Genomic DNA, 16382 nt, shown 5'->3' with positions numbered 1-16382 from the left:
TGACAGGTAATGTCCAATGCCTGCCAGATCTCAATGAACTTTTAAGCGATCGCCCACTAATGCCTCCTAGACTCTGGAATGCATAGTTTAGGACGCTAATATCACACAGCCGTTCCCGATAGTTGGAATCCAGCTCGTCACTCTGATTTGTTTCCGTAGCATATTGCAAATCAATCTTCACCAGGCAGAACACCAAGGCTGCGAGCCCTGCGTGTGAAGACCCTGTCTCTGCGTGGTTGTCATCCACGGCGCCGCTCTACTTGTAAACGCTATGGTTGTTTGGCAGGACGGCCTCCACGCCTGGCAGCAGGAAAGTCAATTATCTCTGTATTGACCCAGTCGTGGGAGTTACCATTCGCTATACAGACTCCAATCCGGATAAACTTTCTTTAATTTTTTTATTGTATTTTATTTCTATTTTTATTTCTTTTTGGCTCTAGGCTGAGGGGTCGTGTGCTTCTATGAAGCGCCCATTCTTTGAGGAAGAGCAAAGTAGTGGGTTTCTTTGGGGGGGCAGGGGCTGCAGCGCTGCTTAGGGCCTTGTCGAATGCGGTCCGCGCCGGCTCCTTTGGCACATCTACTCTTCACGACATGGAAATGATATGCAGCACTCTGCTATGATATTCAAGGTACGTAGATGGATAGTAATCATTATCTATATCTCCCGAACCAGCACAGCCCTATAGCGCACCTTTCCATTCCTCAACTGGCTCATCGCCTCTTCGATCCCAGCGCTGGTGAACGGAAACGTCATTATAGTGGGATAAATCTGCTTCTTCGCCGCGAATTCCAAGAGCGCCTGTGTACTCTGACGGGAAGCGACTAAGGAGCCCTGAATCTTACAGCCCTTGAAGCATAGCTCCAGTGTAGGGATGGATGAGGGCTCAAACGTCGCAGTCAACGGATAAATCGCACTAGGACTATCCATAAGCGGTAGGATACTGTCCACGACACGTTTAGTCAGTCACACGATCCGACACATGCAGCACCAGAAGCAACAGCAGAGCAACTCACGAGGAATACTTCACGCCACCACTCCCACAAAGCAGGAGATGCTTCAGAGGCTTAAACGACCGGAGAGGGCTTTCTGCCCGAAAGACATGATACTCCGACGCGCCGTACTCCATAGCTTCTTGCCTCTTGGCCTCGGAGCTTGACAGCACGACAACATGATACCCCATAGCAGCAGCCAGCTTGATCGCCAGGTGACCGAGTCCACCCACCCCTTGGATTCCGACCCGATCACCGGGACGCATGTCGAACCGTGTCAGAACAGTCCACACCGTTGCCCCTGCACACATCAGAGGTGCAGCGTGGGTTGATTCTATCTCGTCCGGGATGGGAAATACGCAGTTTGCATCCCATATGGCGCCGTAGCTGAAGCTGCCGTTGTTGAAATCGTTGGTGCCGTATTGTTTCTTCTCTCGGCAGAATTGATCCATGTCTTTTACACCCAGCAAGGTTATGTTAGTATATTCAACACTCATAACCTTATACCATCAAATTGCTAATGGAATGATATAGAATGCCACATCTTACCTCTCGCGCAGTTATCGCATCGCGCGCAGATCCCATGAGTAAAACCAAATCCCACGCGATCACCGATCTTCACCGTCCGCACACCGGGTCCAGCGGCCTTGATAATCCCCACACCCTCGTGGCCTAGGACTTGGTCCGACTTCAGATAGTGTTCGTCTGTTCCGCAGACGCCGGATACGAGGGTTTCGATAAAGACTTCATTGTATCCGAGGTCGCTGGACACTTTGTCGGTGACGATCTTGCCCTCGGGAGAGCCGCGGAAGACATCGTATGTCAATGCCATGTTGATCGAAGGATGAACGTGGAGACAAATAAAATAGTGAAAGAAAGATCGAGAGAGGTTTATATAGGTATTATATAGGCCTATTTGTCTGTCTGTCTACTGTTGCGGAGGTATTCTCCGTCGCGGGTTTTATTGTCCGTCCCCGCCTGCCCTAAATTGCGGGTTATTTACCCGTCTTACTACCGTCAACTACTTGACGAACAACTAGATAGTCTACGAGACCAGGAATGAGGCTCCAAATGACGGAGCTCCGTCGGTCAGACGAAAACAAGATTTTTTTTTGGAACATTGGAGAACCTCAAGATGTGTATAGTTTGTGGTGAATGCTGTGTTCGCCCCCAGCCTGCTGACTAAGCGCATTGCATGATCTCTAGTTAACTAATGCCATCGGACAATCATCACCAACAATATCATATATACGCCAACCTTTTCATCATTGAACCCCTCTAAAGTCTCTGCTTACTTACTACAGCGCTTCTGGCTGACTGCGACAATGCAGAGGAAGAGAATACTCCCAGCCCGACATCCCCGATATCGAACGGCCCCACGAGGCCGGATTATGACCGCATGTGCTCGGTGTCAGAAACGGAAAATTCGAGTGAGTGGCCTGATGGCATACGCTGATCCCTCTCTCTTCAGCACTAATTCAATAATATCTTCTAGTGCGACGGGGTTACTCCCGTCTGTGGGGGGTGCCAACGAGCCCATGTGGACTGCGTCGAAGGAGTTTCGTTCCGCGACATTTCCCGAAAGCAAGCCACCCGACTATTGATCCCAGTACTTTACTAGTATCTAAGTGCTAAAACTCCAATCTAGTTACGTCGATGAGCTAGAAGCACGAATCGAATGGCTAGAGTCCATCATCCGTGAGCACCTGCCACACTTTGACCTCTGCAAACCTGATGAGCCTGAGAGAAGTACTCGCTTGGATCGTCGTAGTGGCGGCTCGGTCAGCAGAGTATCGAACCTATATTCTGCTTCGGAAGCACATCCTTCCCAAACCAATAACAACAAGGATGACTGGGGCCCAGCCCGTGACATCACCGATCAACTCGGACTGATCTCGATTAACCCAGAGGCAGATCTTCGTTATCTAGGCCCTTCCAGCGGATTATTCTTCACCAGGTTCGTGCTGACCGGTCTTGGACGAAGAGCCGAACTGGCACCAGAATCAGTATCCCCATCCGGGGAAACCAACTTCATCCCTGCCGAACTTCTCGACATTCAGCCCAAAGACCTGCCATCTGATCTAAACCAGGCCCAGTGGTTGACCCAGGCATATTTCCAAGCGGTTCATGGACAATTTCCCTTTCTGCATAGACCATCTCACCTTGAGCTTCTGCAAAGAGCCTACAATGGTATCGAACTCCTGCCCATCGACAAATTCCAAATCTATATGGTCCTGGCCATCGGCGCCACTATCCGATCGCGACAATTGAAAGTGCTGCTTTCAGCAGAAGGATACTGTGCCTCGGCTATCGTCCATCTGGACACCATCTTCCAGAAGTCGTCGGTGCGCGGCGTGCAGTGCATGCTGCTTTTGCAAATGTACACGTTTCACAATCCTTCCTCAGCGATCAGTCTGTGGACTTTGCATTATCACTGTCTGGCTCACGTGTTGGAACTCGGTTTGCATCGCAATTTTCGTGGCTCTGCCTTCACTGAGTTTGACCAAGAGATGCGCACCCGGGTCTTCTGGTGCGTGTATACGATGGATCGCTACCTTTGCACCTCGCTCGGTAGGGCGATAGGCATTATGGATGAGCAGTGCGATCTAAGAGTATCTTGCGCCTCTCCCACAGTTACTGTAAGAGAGAAGACGCTGATAATCATCACAGTTACCACGCGACATCAACGACGAGGACCTACAACCAGATCAACCGATCCCGACTCAACAATCCTGTACAACAATAACAGACATGTCCAGCGCAATCCACCTCTTTAAACTCGCCCGATTCAGCGCCGAGATCAAATGCGTTCTGTATTGCATCGACCGAAATTATCCCCCCTACACCCAACCCACCATCACAGACCCCAACCACTGGCAACAAGATATGCTCCACCGTCTGCATGAGTGGAAAGCAGCCATCCCTCACCATCCTCCCCAGAGCCCAGTGTACTACATGAACAGTCTGCTCGAGATTAAATACCACGAGCTAGTGATGTTGGCCGTACGCCCCAGTCCTCTCTTCCCATATCCTTCGAGGTCCTTGGTTAAACTATGCTTCGATTCCGCCTTACAATGCACAAGACTTTACCATCAGCTATATGTTACCAGTACGCTGCACTATAACCGAACGATCGTCCAATCGCTATTCCTGTGCACGGTTACCCTCTTTTATTGTATCTGGGCGCCAAACGGGTTAGGAGAGGAAGACACTACACTCGACACCGTCCTACACTCACTGAAGTCCGCTTCAGACATCCTCAGTGCTGCCGGAGAATATTGGCTTGAAGTGAAACGAACTCGCGATGTACTAGATTGCATCACCAGGGCTACGGTGCGGCGGTTTGCTCGGAGACTTGGTCAACCATCGGCAAGCCTTTCATCAGGGAATAGCGGGACCTTGTCGATAGTGGACTTGCCTACTACGATCTTGAATGATAGGCCGAGTACCGATGGCATCACTGCTGATGATTATGGGGCAGGGCAGGTCTTAAATGATCCGTACTATGTGCCGGTGCAGCAGCCCAATGCTACACCTGAGTTCATGTCTTTCTTTATGGATCCTCAGCCCGAGTCGGCGATGGAGTTGTTGGATTTCTCGTGGGATGTGTTTGGTGGGGTGGATGATGTGGCGTAAGAGACGATTTCTGGTGCTTCGAATGGGTGATAATGGACGGGGATTGTATATCAACACTTCGTGTGTAGTTATAGAATCTATCTCTGGTTTGCACTGTGAGCATTAATGCTGGTTAGTTAGCATTGCTGCCTCAGGTATTCATTTCTGCAGTAGTTGATGCCTCAAAAAAAAAAAAAAAAAAAAAAAAAAAAAAAAAAAAAAAAAAAAAAAAAAAAAAAAAAAAAAAAAAAAAAAAAAAAAAAAAAAAAAAAAGATGACGGATCTGGTCTAATTTCTGCCTAGCCACCGTCAGGCCAGGTTCTTTGTACTGGTAGAAAAGTAAGAGTCTCCGAATTATGATATGGTTGATGTTGTGTTGTGGAGATATTGAAGTGTGTCAAAATAATATATCATGATGCCACGTCATGTCACTGTGTATAGACGACCCTCGCCATTATCGTATGCTGTGCAATGCTATTGTCCCATCACTTCGTTCTATTATGCACACATTATCATGAATAATTAAGTAATATATCGATTATCCTTCTTTTGGCGTTGCACTGCTGGTCCCTTGATTGTCCTCAACCTCGCTCGTATGTGTTTTATCTGCTGTTTCAGTAGTCGTAAGTTTATCATCCTTGGCGGGATCGCTGCCACCAAAGACGCCTTGCATTTCTTCAAGAGAGTATTTGGAGGTCTGCTCCTTGTTAGCAAATTGCTCAATAATGCAGTATGGGGCGTAAGACGCACCTCCTTTAGAAATACGTATGAATATACAACGATCGCGTAGTTGAAGATCGCAAACATTAGAAACATCCTCCATCCGATGTTGTCAATTGCATGCGGCGTGACCTGCGACATCATGAAATTGAAAAGCCATTGTGACGCTGCGCCGACGGTCACGCCAATTTCACGAGTGCGACTCGAAAAAATTTCTCCCACGTACAGCCAGGGAAGAGGGCCCCAGGACATGTTGTAACTGAAAGCTTCACAGTATGTCATGATAATCATGGCGATTCCAGCTGGCGAGGCGCTTCCGGTGTCGCTGGAGCTGGTCGGATGCGTGGCCAAAATGCAGGCAATGATGAGCATGAACGATCCCATTGCGGCGGCGCCAATCATGAACGGCCATCGCCGACCGATGCGATCCATAACGAAAATCTGGAAGATAGAGACACCGACCACTTTCACCACACCGAAGAAGCCTGTCACCAGCTTACTTGAGTTTCCTGCACCAACGGCGGAAAAGATCTGAGTGGCGTAATACGCCAGGGACGTGTTTCCGGTAAGTTGCGCCGCTAGCTGAATCGTAAAGGCGATGAACAGCCGGTAGCGATTCGCGGGAAGCAGCAGTTCCCGGAAGGTGAAGCCTTGTTTGACTCGAGCTTCTTCTTCAATACCTGCCAAAATCTCATCGAATTCTTGCTGGAGCTCCTCGGTCTCTTCTCCGCCTCTGACCCATTTCAGGGACTCTCTAGCCTTATCGATCTTGCCCTTGGAGGCGAGCCACCGAGCGCTCTCCTTAACCGTGCACATACCGAACAGAAGAAGAGACGAAGGGAGAAGCTGCAAGCCCAATGCAATCTGCCATTGTTTTGTTGCGGACGGCTGGTCTATCGACACAGCATACGTGACCCAGTAGGCGACCATAACTCCCAAGGCAAAGAACAACTGGAAGCAGGAACCGAGTCGGCCACGTAGGTCTTTGGGAGACATTTCAGCCGCATACACGGGAATTAGCACCGTGGCGGCGCCGATACCAAGACCAGCTATCACTCGACCAGCATAGAACGTCCCCAGAGTATGCGAATTAACGACCTGTAGTATGGTACCGACAGTAAATACAAGGGAACTGATGATGAGGCCGAGCCGGCGGCCTAGGTAGGATGCGATGGGTGTCGTGAAAAAGCAGCCGAAAAAGGCACCTGCCTGGAGGATGGACACGGCATTGGAGTTGACGGAGGTTTTCTGAGCCACTGTGTATCCGAAGTCATTTTGGAAAGAAGACAGAGTAAGGACACCGCCTGGCCAATTTCTGGTTAGCTCGTCGTTACATATTACGAACAACAAAGAGAGCGTAGCGTACTGATAACACCGGTGTCAAATGCAAAGGCAAAAGAGCCCATGCAGCTGGCAGACACCAGATAGATAGCACGGAAGAGGCCCAATTTCCGACCCATCGTGAAAGACTGATCCTCAAAGCGACCGTTTTCGGTGCGGGTTGGGAGCAGTGAGAGCCAAATTGGGAGATAAGGGGGACAGAGAGCCAAATAACCTGTCAGTGCCAGCACTGATATTTATGACGATCAGAACAAAGTCTAGGTGGCTCAGCTGGCAGACCCCCGTTGTTGCGTGATTCACGCTTGCGCGTGCTACACGGCAACTATAAGCTTCGGCGGGATACAACAAGTAATGGACTATCCCGTCAGCTGTGGCGCCTGCAGGTAGGCCCCTTGCTTTTGTGCAATCAGATGGCAGGTATGCGGCGTCCGTGCGAAGATCTTCTTATGTTGACATATCGATGAAAGAGGTCATCAGGCAATAAACCCCCGCCCGGGGGCGCTCGACTGGAGCACTAGCGGAGGGGAGGGCGGCCAAGTCCGGACGTCAGGCTGTGATGTCTGCGACTCTGCGACGATGGTTGGTTCCGGATGGGCAACAGCTGGTGCGGATGACGTGCTAGCCATCTGTGACGACACGGCTCGGGCCCTCCAAATCGGATAATAGAGACTGAGTTTGAATATCGGTGAAGCTAGGTTCTGGAGTAGATCTTTATTTGCTTTTTGCATCGCTAATTCTTTGGCCCTCCTTTCCGCCAGAGTCTCCGACATCTAGATGAGACAGCTGCGGTACATTGAGATCTCGACATGGCGCACATGGTGAAGGGCTAGGGATCGGTACCCCGCAAAATGTCGTGGTGATCGACAGCGGACGGGGAGCGAGAAGATGCAACCATTGGTGGACTGAGCGATGAGGGATCAAGCCAGTCAGCATGCACTCCATCCAACTAAGGGGACTTAAGGTTACTTCGACTCACTGGCTGGCCGCAATCGTTTCCTACGATTCGTAGCGGGGCCGCTAGTGGTCCCTCATCGGTTGCATTCTGTCCTGTCCAGCAACATTGGAAGTGGTAGTATCCAAGGTCTCCAAAATGCGGTTGGACTGGAGGTCTTTCTGTATACAGATTGTGTCGCGATCGATCAGGCAGCGCCCAGCTCAGATCGGAGCTGGAGGAGAGCCGGAGCAAATGCCTCCTTTCCCAAAATGGTGTGGACGTTGCCCGAATCATCACCGTAAATGGTATAGTGCAGGATTCACAATCACATGTCCCGGGCCGGGCTGATGTAAGCAGACGCTTATGTCAGTGAGCATCGGAGTCACGTGCAATCACAGAGCCATGTATTCCTAAGGCATCAGAAAAAGCATAAATCAAAATATGCAAGATCTGTCATCTATGCCAGCTTGCATTAATATTCTCCTCCATAGTATGCTTAGTCAACGGAATTGTGTGGCTTCAAACTCCCACTAGGGGGAAATCTCCAAGTCTCCTTTCAGCCAACATACTGGCATTCCAGTATACAATTTCGCTGCCTCGGTTGACTGAACCCGCATGTTCTTGATTACATACCATCTAATCATTCTTCTGCTTATTGCGATATCGTTTCTCATTTTAGATCAGTTCACATATGCCTGAGACTGTATGACGATCGGCTATTGCACCGCAGCACAACTAGCAACTAAAAGAAGACAACAGTCACAAGCAAATACAACCATCTTAGTCTTGTACGGTGTTTCTTCCTAACCAGGCAATCACCCCAGGGTCCTGACGTCGTTCATCAAGGCAGCTGATGGCCATGGCAGTCGCAAATGAATCAGTCGCTGGACTGGGTTAGTGATCGACATGATTGTCGAGCGGCCACGGACTCCCTCCCCATAATGGATGGGTAGGATCTACATGTGGCAGGTTAGTGTGGACGTTTGAAACGAACCGTTGCCACGACCAAGATCATTGTCCATATTTTGAGTTGTGATAAGTGTTCCAAGACATCCTGCTGCGTAGATCAACATGAGAGGCTGAAAGTAGGTGTACCTGTGATCGATTCAGCGCCACACCGGAGCAAGCACCAAAGCTAGCACCACCACCCATTCCCTCCCACAAATTCACAATTTGTAGACATCGAGCTAGCAAGGGACTACGGTACTTTTATCCAGGGGTCTGCATCTCTTCTAACGCATTCCGATCACTGGCATAACCGGGAACTGCCAGATAAGGGACTTCGATTAGCCAGTCACGTCCAAAGAGCTGCCGCCAGGGCCTCATGGTTGACCGTTCCCGATCCGGCCCAAAAATTAGACGATCTTGCCTTGATTCACAGAAATGGGTGGAGTCGTTGTAGTCGGCATCGACACCCAGTCAGCTGAAGCCGGGTCCACTTCCGTGTTCTTGAACCGTGGTTCAATCCTGAGACAGGTCTGGACGGTTCTGAGTGTGCGACTCGCTTTTCCGACGCTCGGATGCTTGCCTAATGTAGCGAGGAATGAGTCGTTTAGCGATGAAGGATGATTATGGTTCAGCCGGCCAAGCGCACTATTGAGGAGGAGGATATAGCCTGCTTCCTCGCTCACCGTAAGCCCGGATCGATGTCTCACTCCGGTACGCCGACCGACATGAAAATAGGCATGGGTTCAGGCGATGGAAAACTTGCCTAACCGAGTAATTCCCCCGGTGTCTAATGATGGTACAGAAGCACGCACTCCCGACAGAGTGATGTGGAGAGATCTCTGGAGAAGAGGGTACTCTGTAGATACAGAGGGATAACTTTGGGTCCGGAGAATAAGCGGGCTCCGCAAAATGATATACGGCACACAGTAGAAGTCTGAACTCATTATATGGCATTAAGTAGCAGGAACAAGTTGGCGTAACTCGTGAACATGCGTCTGGCTGTCTTAAGTGAGACAGATAGTAGTAATGGTGGTAGTAGCAATAGTATAGAAACAAACAAAAGAAACATGTCCGCTATGAGCGGCTCGCCCGGTCACCACCCCAGCGGCTGCTCTTTTGGTTCGACACCACCGAGATCTCAACCTGCTTCTTAATGCCGCGCCCGGACTCCACCATCGACCCCGAGTGGTAGCTATCCTTGAGGATTTGCTCGATACTGTCGCAGTCATCGCGATTGTCTGTACTAGGCTGCTCCTGCGCATGAGACTGGGAGGTGCCGTTCTTCGCGGTTCCCTTCTGGGCCGAGAACGGACCACTGAGTTCGTACGAGCGAGAACGCGCCGCACTGGAGAGTTTTCTCACAGAAGAGATAAGCAGAGGTCGGATGCAGGGCACGGAAGAGGTGATAATAATAATCAGGTTCTCCGAAAATCCCCAGCGAATCAGCTCCACTGCACCGCCAGCACCGAGGTTGGTGATGCTGGGGACCTCGTCGAGTTTGGTAGTCTTGATGATCGAGGCAACCATGGCACTACTCCGCGTAAGTTGACAGGTCAACAAGTAAAAGCAGGGATATACTGACACTATACCGAGACTGAGCAGGATAATCAAACTGATTTTGATCCGCATCTTCAGGTTCAGGTTCCAGAAAATGATTGTTGGGAACACTGCCAGGAACAAGTCGGTAGCAGAATTGACGGCTAGATGCACCCATCGTCAGCTCTCAGTCCCGTGGGAGTTAGCCAGTGGATGGGAAAGACCTACATGAGGAGAAGTAGGAGAAGTTAACCACCGCGACGCTATTGCCACATGTTGTCTTGACGGTCGGATCCCACAGAATTCGGGCGTCGCGGCAGATGGAGAGTGGCAGCACTGCAGAGACGATGTTGGCGCAGAGCTGCAGCACCATGGCAATCCATAATGCGACACAATATTTCTTCTTTCCACCAAGAATAGCCAACAGGTAGAGGACGAATGAGGAGCGGGCTATGCCGGTGCTAAGGGTCACAAGAAGTACTTCGAAGGCGATGTATTTCAGCACTTGCGAGGTGTTATGGGCCGGGAGTTTGGTGAGGTTCGTGCCGAAGCCATTTTGTACAGAAAGTGTCAAGATGACCGTGGATGCGAGTGTCAGTGCCTGAAACACAGATGGTCAGAGATGCGACACAAGGGCCCATGGTTAGCGCGGGGGGAGAGGAGGTCGTCCTACCCAGGCTATGATCATCAACACATCGTCAATGCGAAAGTTGCGAATTTTGATCTTCGCAATGATTCGGAGAATGAGAATAAAGGTGGCTATTGCGACTGCAGCCCACATGCCCCTTTCCAGGGCCAGTCCGGAAGGGTTGGTTATGCTGGAACCCATCACGACGGGCAGAGATCCGCGACGATGGTGGTCATCCTTTGACAGAAACAGATGCGACTACTCAAGTATATTTATTTTATCGTGGAACTAACTTACTTCCCACAAGAATTCGGCACCAGGGGAATTATACTTTCAGAGTCGCCTTAGCCCGTATGGCTGCCGACTGGGCAGATTCGTGCATGGCTGGAATATTGGATCCATGGCGCAGATAACATAATATTAGGGAGATTGGGTGCCTTCGTCCATCCAATTCCTGGGTGCTCCGGCTACCCGACGGACAAATCTCGCAAAAGATAGTGGAGACTGTTGTCCCAGTTGGCCAGGGCAATTGGACAAAGCTTTCCCCAATAGGCAGACGTCGCCGGGGAACAGAGTCCCAGGGTATGAATAATTCAACCCTACTACTGGAATCCTGGTGGCGCTTAGCGTGCAGCAGTGGATGCACTCGCCACGAGGGGAACAGGGGTCGGCTACATCCTTAATCATTTCTAGAATGCGACCAGGATCCTCACCTGCCGGTACTCCAATTTATTGGAATTTCTGCAGCCGGCACTGAAGATAATCAAATGACCGTTATGGTCTTCCCACTTGATGCAGATCTACCCATGCCCTACGGGGGATGGTAGAGAGATGATCCCTTGCTCTAAGCTCACCATGCCCAGCGACCGGTACGGGACCCTCACGTCTGTTTGAATTGATGGTGGGTCATTGTCAAACTTTGAGAGAAAAAATTCCTCGGCCAAGTTCAAGCCACATTCCAGAGTTGAGAGACGTCGCAGCCGACACAATCAGGAGCAAGCCTTTGGTGTTCAGGTCGCAGAAAGTTACGTACACCAGCAAGGGGGAGGGACGGCAGATTTGAATAAAAATAGCGGCACTAGAGAGATGAGAAATGTCAGCGACAAGTCTTTCTATCTCAGACCATGGAGGACTCGCTAGCAGGCACCGAAGCAAACCGAAGGAGTCAGTCAGCAGCGTGTGATGGATTTGGCACCGTCTGTTCGTCGAATCCCCGGAACATCCGCCGCGGTACTCATTTTTAGACGGGCCATCGGCCACCTGCCAATAAAACGGTTAGCACAACTCCACTTCGTCCGGTTCCAGTGCTCGCCGAAAGCCTAAATCCTGCCCTCTGGAGGTTGCATGGTGCCATTCTGATCCAATACCACGCCTCATAGCCACTCTAGCGAGCGGGGCCCGAAATTACCTGGAGGAAGTGCCACTGTGCCATCGCCCAACTGGAAGTCGTTCTCCGATCGTGTGTGCCTGGACGATAACCCGGCCCCTGTGTCGGCCAGATAATTCCCTAAATCCATCCACACCATCTGCCTCGGCGACTCGGCCAGTTCCTGGCCATCGCTCTAGTATCTCTGCCACACCCAGCGTCCGGCTAATCCGCGGTGGTAGAATTATCCACCGCTTGCTCCGCGACTTTACGCACTTGGGGAACATGTCCGATGATGGCTGAATAGCTTCCTCCTGATCGTGAGATACGGCTGCTGTATCAATTTGCATATAAAGTACTTGTCCCTCCGCAGGGATCGTCACTTTATTCACTCAATCCAGTCACTTCCTTTCTTTCCATCCCCTCCGTCCTCCCTTAGCTTTACAGGATGAAGGCTTCCTGGTCTTTTGCAGCATCTGTCGCTGCTCTCGCCTCCAAGGCCGTCGCTTCTAGCGACTGCCACTGCCTGCCCGGCGATAGCTGCTGGCCCTCGACCTCCAGCTGGGACTCCCTCAACAACACTGTGGGCGGTCGCTTGGTTGCGACTGTTCCCATTGGTACTCCTTGCCATGACCCTAACTACAATGGCGCCGAGTGCACGAACCTGCAGGATGACTGGTACTTGCCGCAGACTCAGTAAGGCACCCCCTCCTCCACTTCCCAAATTTAAACCATGCTGACGTCAGTCAATCTCAGCTTGGTCTCTTCTTCATCTGTTATGCAACCCTACTTTGCCAACCAGAGCTGTGATCCTTTCCAGCCTGAGTCCCGGCCCTGCCTGCTTGGCAACTACGTGAGCTACGCCGTCAACGTCTCCACGACCGACGATGTTGTTGCTGCGGTCAAGTTCGCCCAGGAGAACAACATCCGTCTCGTGATCAGGAACACCGGTCATGAGTAAGTTTCATTTTGCCCCCCCTCTGAATCATGTAGATTAGGATGCTAATCCATCTCTCAGCTACCTTGGCCGTTCCACCGGTGCTGGTGCCCTGGCCATCTGGACTCACTACCTGAACGACGTCGAAATCACAGAGTGGTCGGATTCCACCTACGCGGGTTCGGCTGTCAAGCTGGGCAGTGGTGTCACGGGCTACAATGTGCTCGATGCTACTCACGGAAAGGGAATTGTTGTCGTCGGCGGCGAATGCCCTACTGTCGGCCTCGCTGGTGGATACACCATGGGCGGCGGTCACTCCGCCCTGAGCACTGCCTTCGGTCTGGGTGCTGACCAGACCCTGTCCTTCGAGGTTGTCACCGCTTCGGGCGAGGTCATCACGGCCTCCCGGACCAACAACACCGATCTGTACTGGGCCCTCAGTGGTGGTGGTGCCGGTAACTTCGGTGTTGTCACCTCTCTCACCGTCAAGGCCCATCCCGATGCCACCATCTCCGGTGCTGCGCTCGAATTCACCATCGCCAACATCACCTCCGATCTCTTCTACGAGGCTGTGGAGCGCTTCCACACCTTGCTGCCCGCCATGGTTGATGCCGGCACCACCGTCATCTATGAGATGACCAACCAGGTCTTCCTCATCAACCCCTTGACCGCCTACAACAAGACCACCGCTGAGGTCAAGACCATCTTGTCTCCCTTCCTCTCTGCTCTGACCGACCTGGGCATCGAGTACACCGTCGCTTACACCCAGTACTCCTCTTACTACGACCACTACGAGAAGTACATGGGACCCCTCCCCTACGGCAACCTCGAGGTCGGCCAGTACAACTACGGCGGCCGCCTCCTCCCCCGTGACACCCTTACCTCCAACGCCGCCGATCTCGTCTCCGTCCTCCGCAACATCACCTCCGACGGTCTCATCGCCGTCGGCGTCGGCCTGAACGTCACCAACTCCAACGACACCGCCAACGCCGTCTTCCAGCCCTGGCGTAACGCCGCCGTGACCATGCAGTTCGGTTCCACCTGGAACGAGACTGCCCCTTGGTCCGAGATGGTCGCCGACCAGCTGCGCATTGCCCACGACTACATTCCCCAGTTCGAGGCCGTGACCCCTGGCTCGGGCGCCTACGAGAACGAGGGCAGCTTCCGTCAGCAGAACTGGCAGAAGGAATTCTTCGGCGATAACTACGCCCAGCTCTGCGAGGTCAAGGAGAAGTATGATCCCGACCATGTCTTCTACGTCACCAAGGGTGCCGGTAGCGAGTACTGGTCTGTGGCCGAGTCGGGTCGCATGTGCAAGACCCAGCAGGCGTGCGCTGCTGTTTGAAAAAAAAATCTGTAACATACCCGTACGTAATGTTTATATGTGGTTGTTTCCTGTACATACAGTTTCGAGCTGGCGCTGTTGTATAGACGATAGATTACGGCTTTCATAGACTAATAATGTCTTGGTTTTTCTTACGTGATTCATAATTTATCCTCTCAGTAAACAGAATACCCTTAATGTTATTCTCACCGAGTGAAGACCATAATAAGGTAGTCTCTTGTCTTTTAATAAGGTCATTAGGTAATAATAGGCGGTATTTCATGCTCACCAGTAACGTCACTCCAGGCAGAGAGAGCATCGGAATATATTTCCGTCATGCTTCCAATCAAAGTACATGAGCCGACCAGTAGAATTCGAGTGAAACAAGACTAGAAGAATGAAGATAGAGAAGATATTGGAAGAAAGAAAGAAAGATGCGAAGGTGCAAATACTACCATCATGATATATATATATATATTTCTGCCGGAGACAATAACTAGCCCCCATGCCTACTAAGTACTACTACAACCACTAATGCTATCTCCATCTAACTACATATCATTATGGGTGACAGCTTACTGTTAGTTACTGTTTGGAATTTCTCACAAAAAGAAATACGGGTAGATGTTGTGATTGTGGGGAGGAAATTGGATGGAAAATTGATGGTTTATGTTTGGAACAGGAGACCCGTCAGGTATGCAAGGTTGGTGATACTCTCATTCTTGTGCCTGACGGGTTGAGATCCGCGAGGTGTGAGGATGAAGAGACAAGTATGGGTGGCATTGACATGATTCATCAGATGGAATGGGATATTCAGTGAGGATAAAGGAAAAGGTGTAACTAGTTCCTGGTCCTGAGATTGTGGTAATTGGTAGTACTTCTGATGTGTTCTCGAGTCGACAATGTGTCGTGGAAAACCCCACTTATGTACGCTAATGAATAAGTTTTTGCTTGATTTGCTCTCTATACCCAATTTATGTAGTTTTACAGATGCTTCTACATGGTTGTGGGGCCCAATCTAGTCTATTTATCTGGTTTCGTTTAGCTCACGGAGCAGTAAGGGGAAGGAGAGGCTGGTTGAGGGGCATCAGTGATACGATCTCTCTTAATTGAGAGCTATATTAAAGTGACCTTGTGTTTTCTCCTGCTTGGCCTTATAATATCTTCACAGAACCGAATGTTTATCGTCTTCCGTTTATGGTTGGCATCGGAGTTGATCTGTAGTTCACGACGAGCAGAGTCTAAGACATACATGGTTCAGACAGAGTGTGTAACCTACGCTTGTAGGTATTGTTCTCTCAAATGTACGAAGGTCTCACCCGTTAGCATCCGCCAGCATACTCGACGAGGCGTGTCTCAGACACTATCTAGTCAAGATGTGACTTGGGGCCTTACTTCGAGGATGCGCCAACGGAGCGATCCAGTGATTGACTGAAGTCACTTTCAGGAAAGGACCTGAGTGCTAAGAGTGAAAAGTCCATACAGGCAGTGGGACTCGAGAATTGAAATTTTCCGAGAGCCGGTTAATTAGGCACTGCTTCGGGTCAAAGCAGCTGGTAGTTCGCCGGCTATACACTTGACGCGAATTTACCAGCAGTCGCCCAGTTCACCTTGCTACCCCTTGCCGTGGGCAACTTCGCCTAAGTCAAGGTCTGAGCTTTTCGTGCAAAAGTTATCCAACCGGAGCCCAGCAAGACATCGGTCACGGGACCGCTTAGTCATATGTCTGCGGAAAAGGGAGCGGAAATTAATTCTCCGCCCAGGTACTAGACCGTAAATCTTGCCCAAATGTTGCTGCTTGGATGCGTCATGCGGGGGTTAGAGTTTGGGAAACAGCCTGTTATCTAGTTATTGTATGGATGCTTCATAGCTGTCCCTGAGAGTAGTACTGTGTACTGTGCTGGTATGTTGACTAGACAGATATTCTGCATGCAGCGAAAGGCGGGTAGTTAAAGATGGACAGTTCATTCGTCGTATAAGTTATGACAGGGGCGTAGGGTGAAACAGCCGTTTCCTGTATATTGTCTGTTAATCAACCAAGCT

At 50.7% G+C, this 16382-nt stretch overlaps 7 protein-coding genes across 7 annotated transcripts; 3 read left to right on the top strand and 4 right to left on the bottom strand.

The window, feature by feature from the left end:
• Window positions 1-539: 539 nt before the first annotated feature.
• BDQ94DRAFT_137839 (NAD(P)-dependent alcohol dehydrogenase) lies at window positions 540-1890 on the bottom strand. Its single transcript, XM_026765129.1, has 3 exons — window positions 1540-1890; window positions 1015-1444; window positions 540-941 (listed from the first exon to the last, which is right to left on the bottom strand). The coding sequence occupies exons 1-3, from the start codon at window positions 1820-1822 to the stop codon at window positions 656-658; spliced, it is 999 nt and encodes a 332-aa protein (XP_026629472.1). The 5' UTR covers window positions 1823-1890; the 3' UTR covers window positions 540-655.
• A 155-nt stretch (window positions 1891-2045) lies between these two features.
• Window positions 2046-4774, top strand: BDQ94DRAFT_137836 (Zn(II)2Cys6 transcription factor). Its single transcript, XM_026765128.1, has 5 exons — window positions 2046-2129; window positions 2197-2420; window positions 2486-2574; window positions 2639-3602; window positions 3661-4774. Exons 2-5 carry the CDS (start codon window positions 2316-2318, stop codon window positions 4624-4626), a joined length of 2124 nt encoding a protein of 707 aa, XP_026629471.1. The 5' UTR covers window positions 2046-2129; window positions 2197-2315; the 3' UTR covers window positions 4627-4774.
• A 119-nt stretch (window positions 4775-4893) lies between these two features.
• Window positions 4894-6885, bottom strand: BDQ94DRAFT_137834 (putative MFS sugar transporter). Its single transcript, XM_026765127.1, has 3 exons — window positions 6692-6885; window positions 5356-6629; window positions 4894-5302 (listed from the first exon to the last, which is right to left on the bottom strand). The coding sequence occupies exons 1-3, from the start codon at window positions 6783-6785 to the stop codon at window positions 5144-5146; spliced, it is 1527 nt and encodes a 508-aa protein (XP_026629470.1). The 5' UTR covers window positions 6786-6885; the 3' UTR covers window positions 4894-5143.
• Window positions 6886-7051: 166 nt separating this feature from the next.
• On the bottom strand, window positions 7052-7780 carry BDQ94DRAFT_137833 (uncharacterized protein). The gene is made up of 2 exons (XM_026765126.1): window positions 7643-7780; window positions 7052-7568 (listed from the first exon to the last, which is right to left on the bottom strand). The coding sequence occupies exon 2, from the start codon at window positions 7434-7436 to the stop codon at window positions 7140-7142; it is 297 nt and encodes a 98-aa protein (XP_026629469.1). The 5' UTR covers window positions 7437-7568; window positions 7643-7780; the 3' UTR covers window positions 7052-7139.
• A 1727-nt stretch (window positions 7781-9507) lies between these two features.
• Window positions 9508-11084, bottom strand: BDQ94DRAFT_137830 (uncharacterized protein). The gene is made up of 4 exons (XM_026765125.1): window positions 10758-11084; window positions 10313-10685; window positions 10131-10248; window positions 9508-10079 (listed from the first exon to the last, which is right to left on the bottom strand). Exons 1-4 carry the CDS (start codon window positions 10911-10913, stop codon window positions 9623-9625), a joined length of 1104 nt encoding a protein of 367 aa, XP_026629468.1. The 5' UTR covers window positions 10914-11084; the 3' UTR covers window positions 9508-9622.
• A 1164-nt stretch (window positions 11085-12248) lies between these two features.
• BDQ94DRAFT_137827 (putative isoamyl alcohol oxidase) lies at window positions 12249-14548 on the top strand. The gene is made up of 3 exons (XM_026765124.1): window positions 12249-12774; window positions 12835-13035; window positions 13097-14548. The coding sequence occupies exons 1-3, from the start codon at window positions 12527-12529 to the stop codon at window positions 14358-14360; spliced, it is 1713 nt and encodes a 570-aa protein (XP_026629467.1). The 5' UTR covers window positions 12249-12526; the 3' UTR covers window positions 14361-14548.
• Window positions 14549-15399: 851 nt separating this feature from the next.
• Window positions 15400-16097, top strand: BDQ94DRAFT_137826 (uncharacterized protein; the record flags this gene model as incomplete). The annotated part of the gene is made up of 1 exon (XM_026765123.1): window positions 15400-16097. A coding segment is annotated over exon 1 (254 nt), but the record flags the coding sequence as incomplete, so codon positions are not given.
• Between the last annotated feature and the right edge of the window lie 285 nt (window positions 16098-16382).

The sequence above is a fragment of the Aspergillus welwitschiae genome (assembly GCF_003344945.1).
Source record: "Aspergillus welwitschiae strain CBS 139.54b unplaced genomic scaffold BDQ94scaffold_6, whole genome shotgun sequence".
Classification (NCBI taxonomy): Eukaryota; Fungi; Ascomycota; class Eurotiomycetes; order Eurotiales; family Aspergillaceae; genus Aspergillus; species Aspergillus welwitschiae.
Note: the sequence above shows the minus strand (reverse complement) of the source record. Positions and strands in the feature narration are given on the sequence as shown.

Excerpts from the sequence above, each read along its gene's own strand:
- BDQ94DRAFT_137839 (XM_026765129.1), bottom strand. The coding sequence starts at position 1,822 with ATGGCATTGACATACGATGTCTTCCGCGGCTCTCCCGAGGGCAAGATC. Across the intron at positions 1,445-1,539 it reads ATGCGATAACTGCGCGAGAG|ACATGGATCAATTCTGCCGA; the intron begins GTAAGATGTGGC and ends TGGGTGTAAAAG. Across the intron at positions 942-1,014 it reads GGTGGCGTGAAGTATTCCTC|TATCCTACCGCTTATGGATA; the intron begins GTGAGTTGCTCT and ends TGTCGTGGACAG.
- BDQ94DRAFT_137836 (XM_026765128.1), top strand. The coding sequence starts at position 2,316 with ATGCAGAGGAAGAGAATACTCCCAGCCCGACATCCCCGATATCGAACG. Across the intron at positions 2,421-2,485 it reads GTCAGAAACGGAAAATTCGA|TGCGACGGGGTTACTCCCGT; the intron begins GTGAGTGGCCTG and ends AATATCTTCTAG. Across the intron at positions 3,603-3,660 it reads ATGAGCAGTGCGATCTAAGA|TTACCACGCGACATCAACGA; the intron begins GTATCTTGCGCC and ends TAATCATCACAG.
- BDQ94DRAFT_137834 (XM_026765127.1), bottom strand. The coding sequence starts at position 6,785 with ATGGGTCGGAAATTGGGCCTCTTCCGTGCTATCTATCTGGTGTCTGCC. Across the intron at positions 6,630-6,691 it reads ATTTGACACCGGTGTTATCA|GCGGTGTCCTTACTCTGTCT; the intron begins GTACGCTACGCT and ends GAAATTGGCCAG. Across the intron at positions 5,303-5,355 it reads CATACGTATTTCTAAAGGAG|ACCTCCAAATACTCTCTTGA; the intron begins GTGCGTCTTACG and ends AACAAGGAGCAG.
- BDQ94DRAFT_137833 (XM_026765126.1), bottom strand. The coding sequence starts at position 7,436 with ATGTCGGAGACTCTGGCGGAAAGGAGGGCCAAAGAATTAGCGATGCAA.
- BDQ94DRAFT_137830 (XM_026765125.1), bottom strand. The coding sequence starts at position 10,913 with ATGGGTTCCAGCATAACCAACCCTTCCGGACTGGCCCTGGAAAGGGGC. Across the intron at positions 10,249-10,312 it reads CTTCTCCTACTTCTCCTCAT|CCGTCAATTCTGCTACCGAC; the intron begins GTAGGTCTTTCC and ends GGGTGCATCTAG. Across the intron at positions 10,080-10,130 it reads CTGCTCAGTCTCGGTATAGT|TGCCATGGTTGCCTCGATCA; the intron begins GTCAGTATATCC and ends TACGCGGAGTAG.
- BDQ94DRAFT_137827 (XM_026765124.1), top strand. The coding sequence starts at position 12,527 with ATGAAGGCTTCCTGGTCTTTTGCAGCATCTGTCGCTGCTCTCGCCTCC. Across the intron at positions 12,775-12,834 it reads TGGTACTTGCCGCAGACTCA|CTTGGTCTCTTCTTCATCTG; the intron begins GTAAGGCACCCC and ends AGTCAATCTCAG. Across the intron at positions 13,036-13,096 it reads ATCAGGAACACCGGTCATGA|CTACCTTGGCCGTTCCACCG; the intron begins GTAAGTTTCATT and ends TCCATCTCTCAG.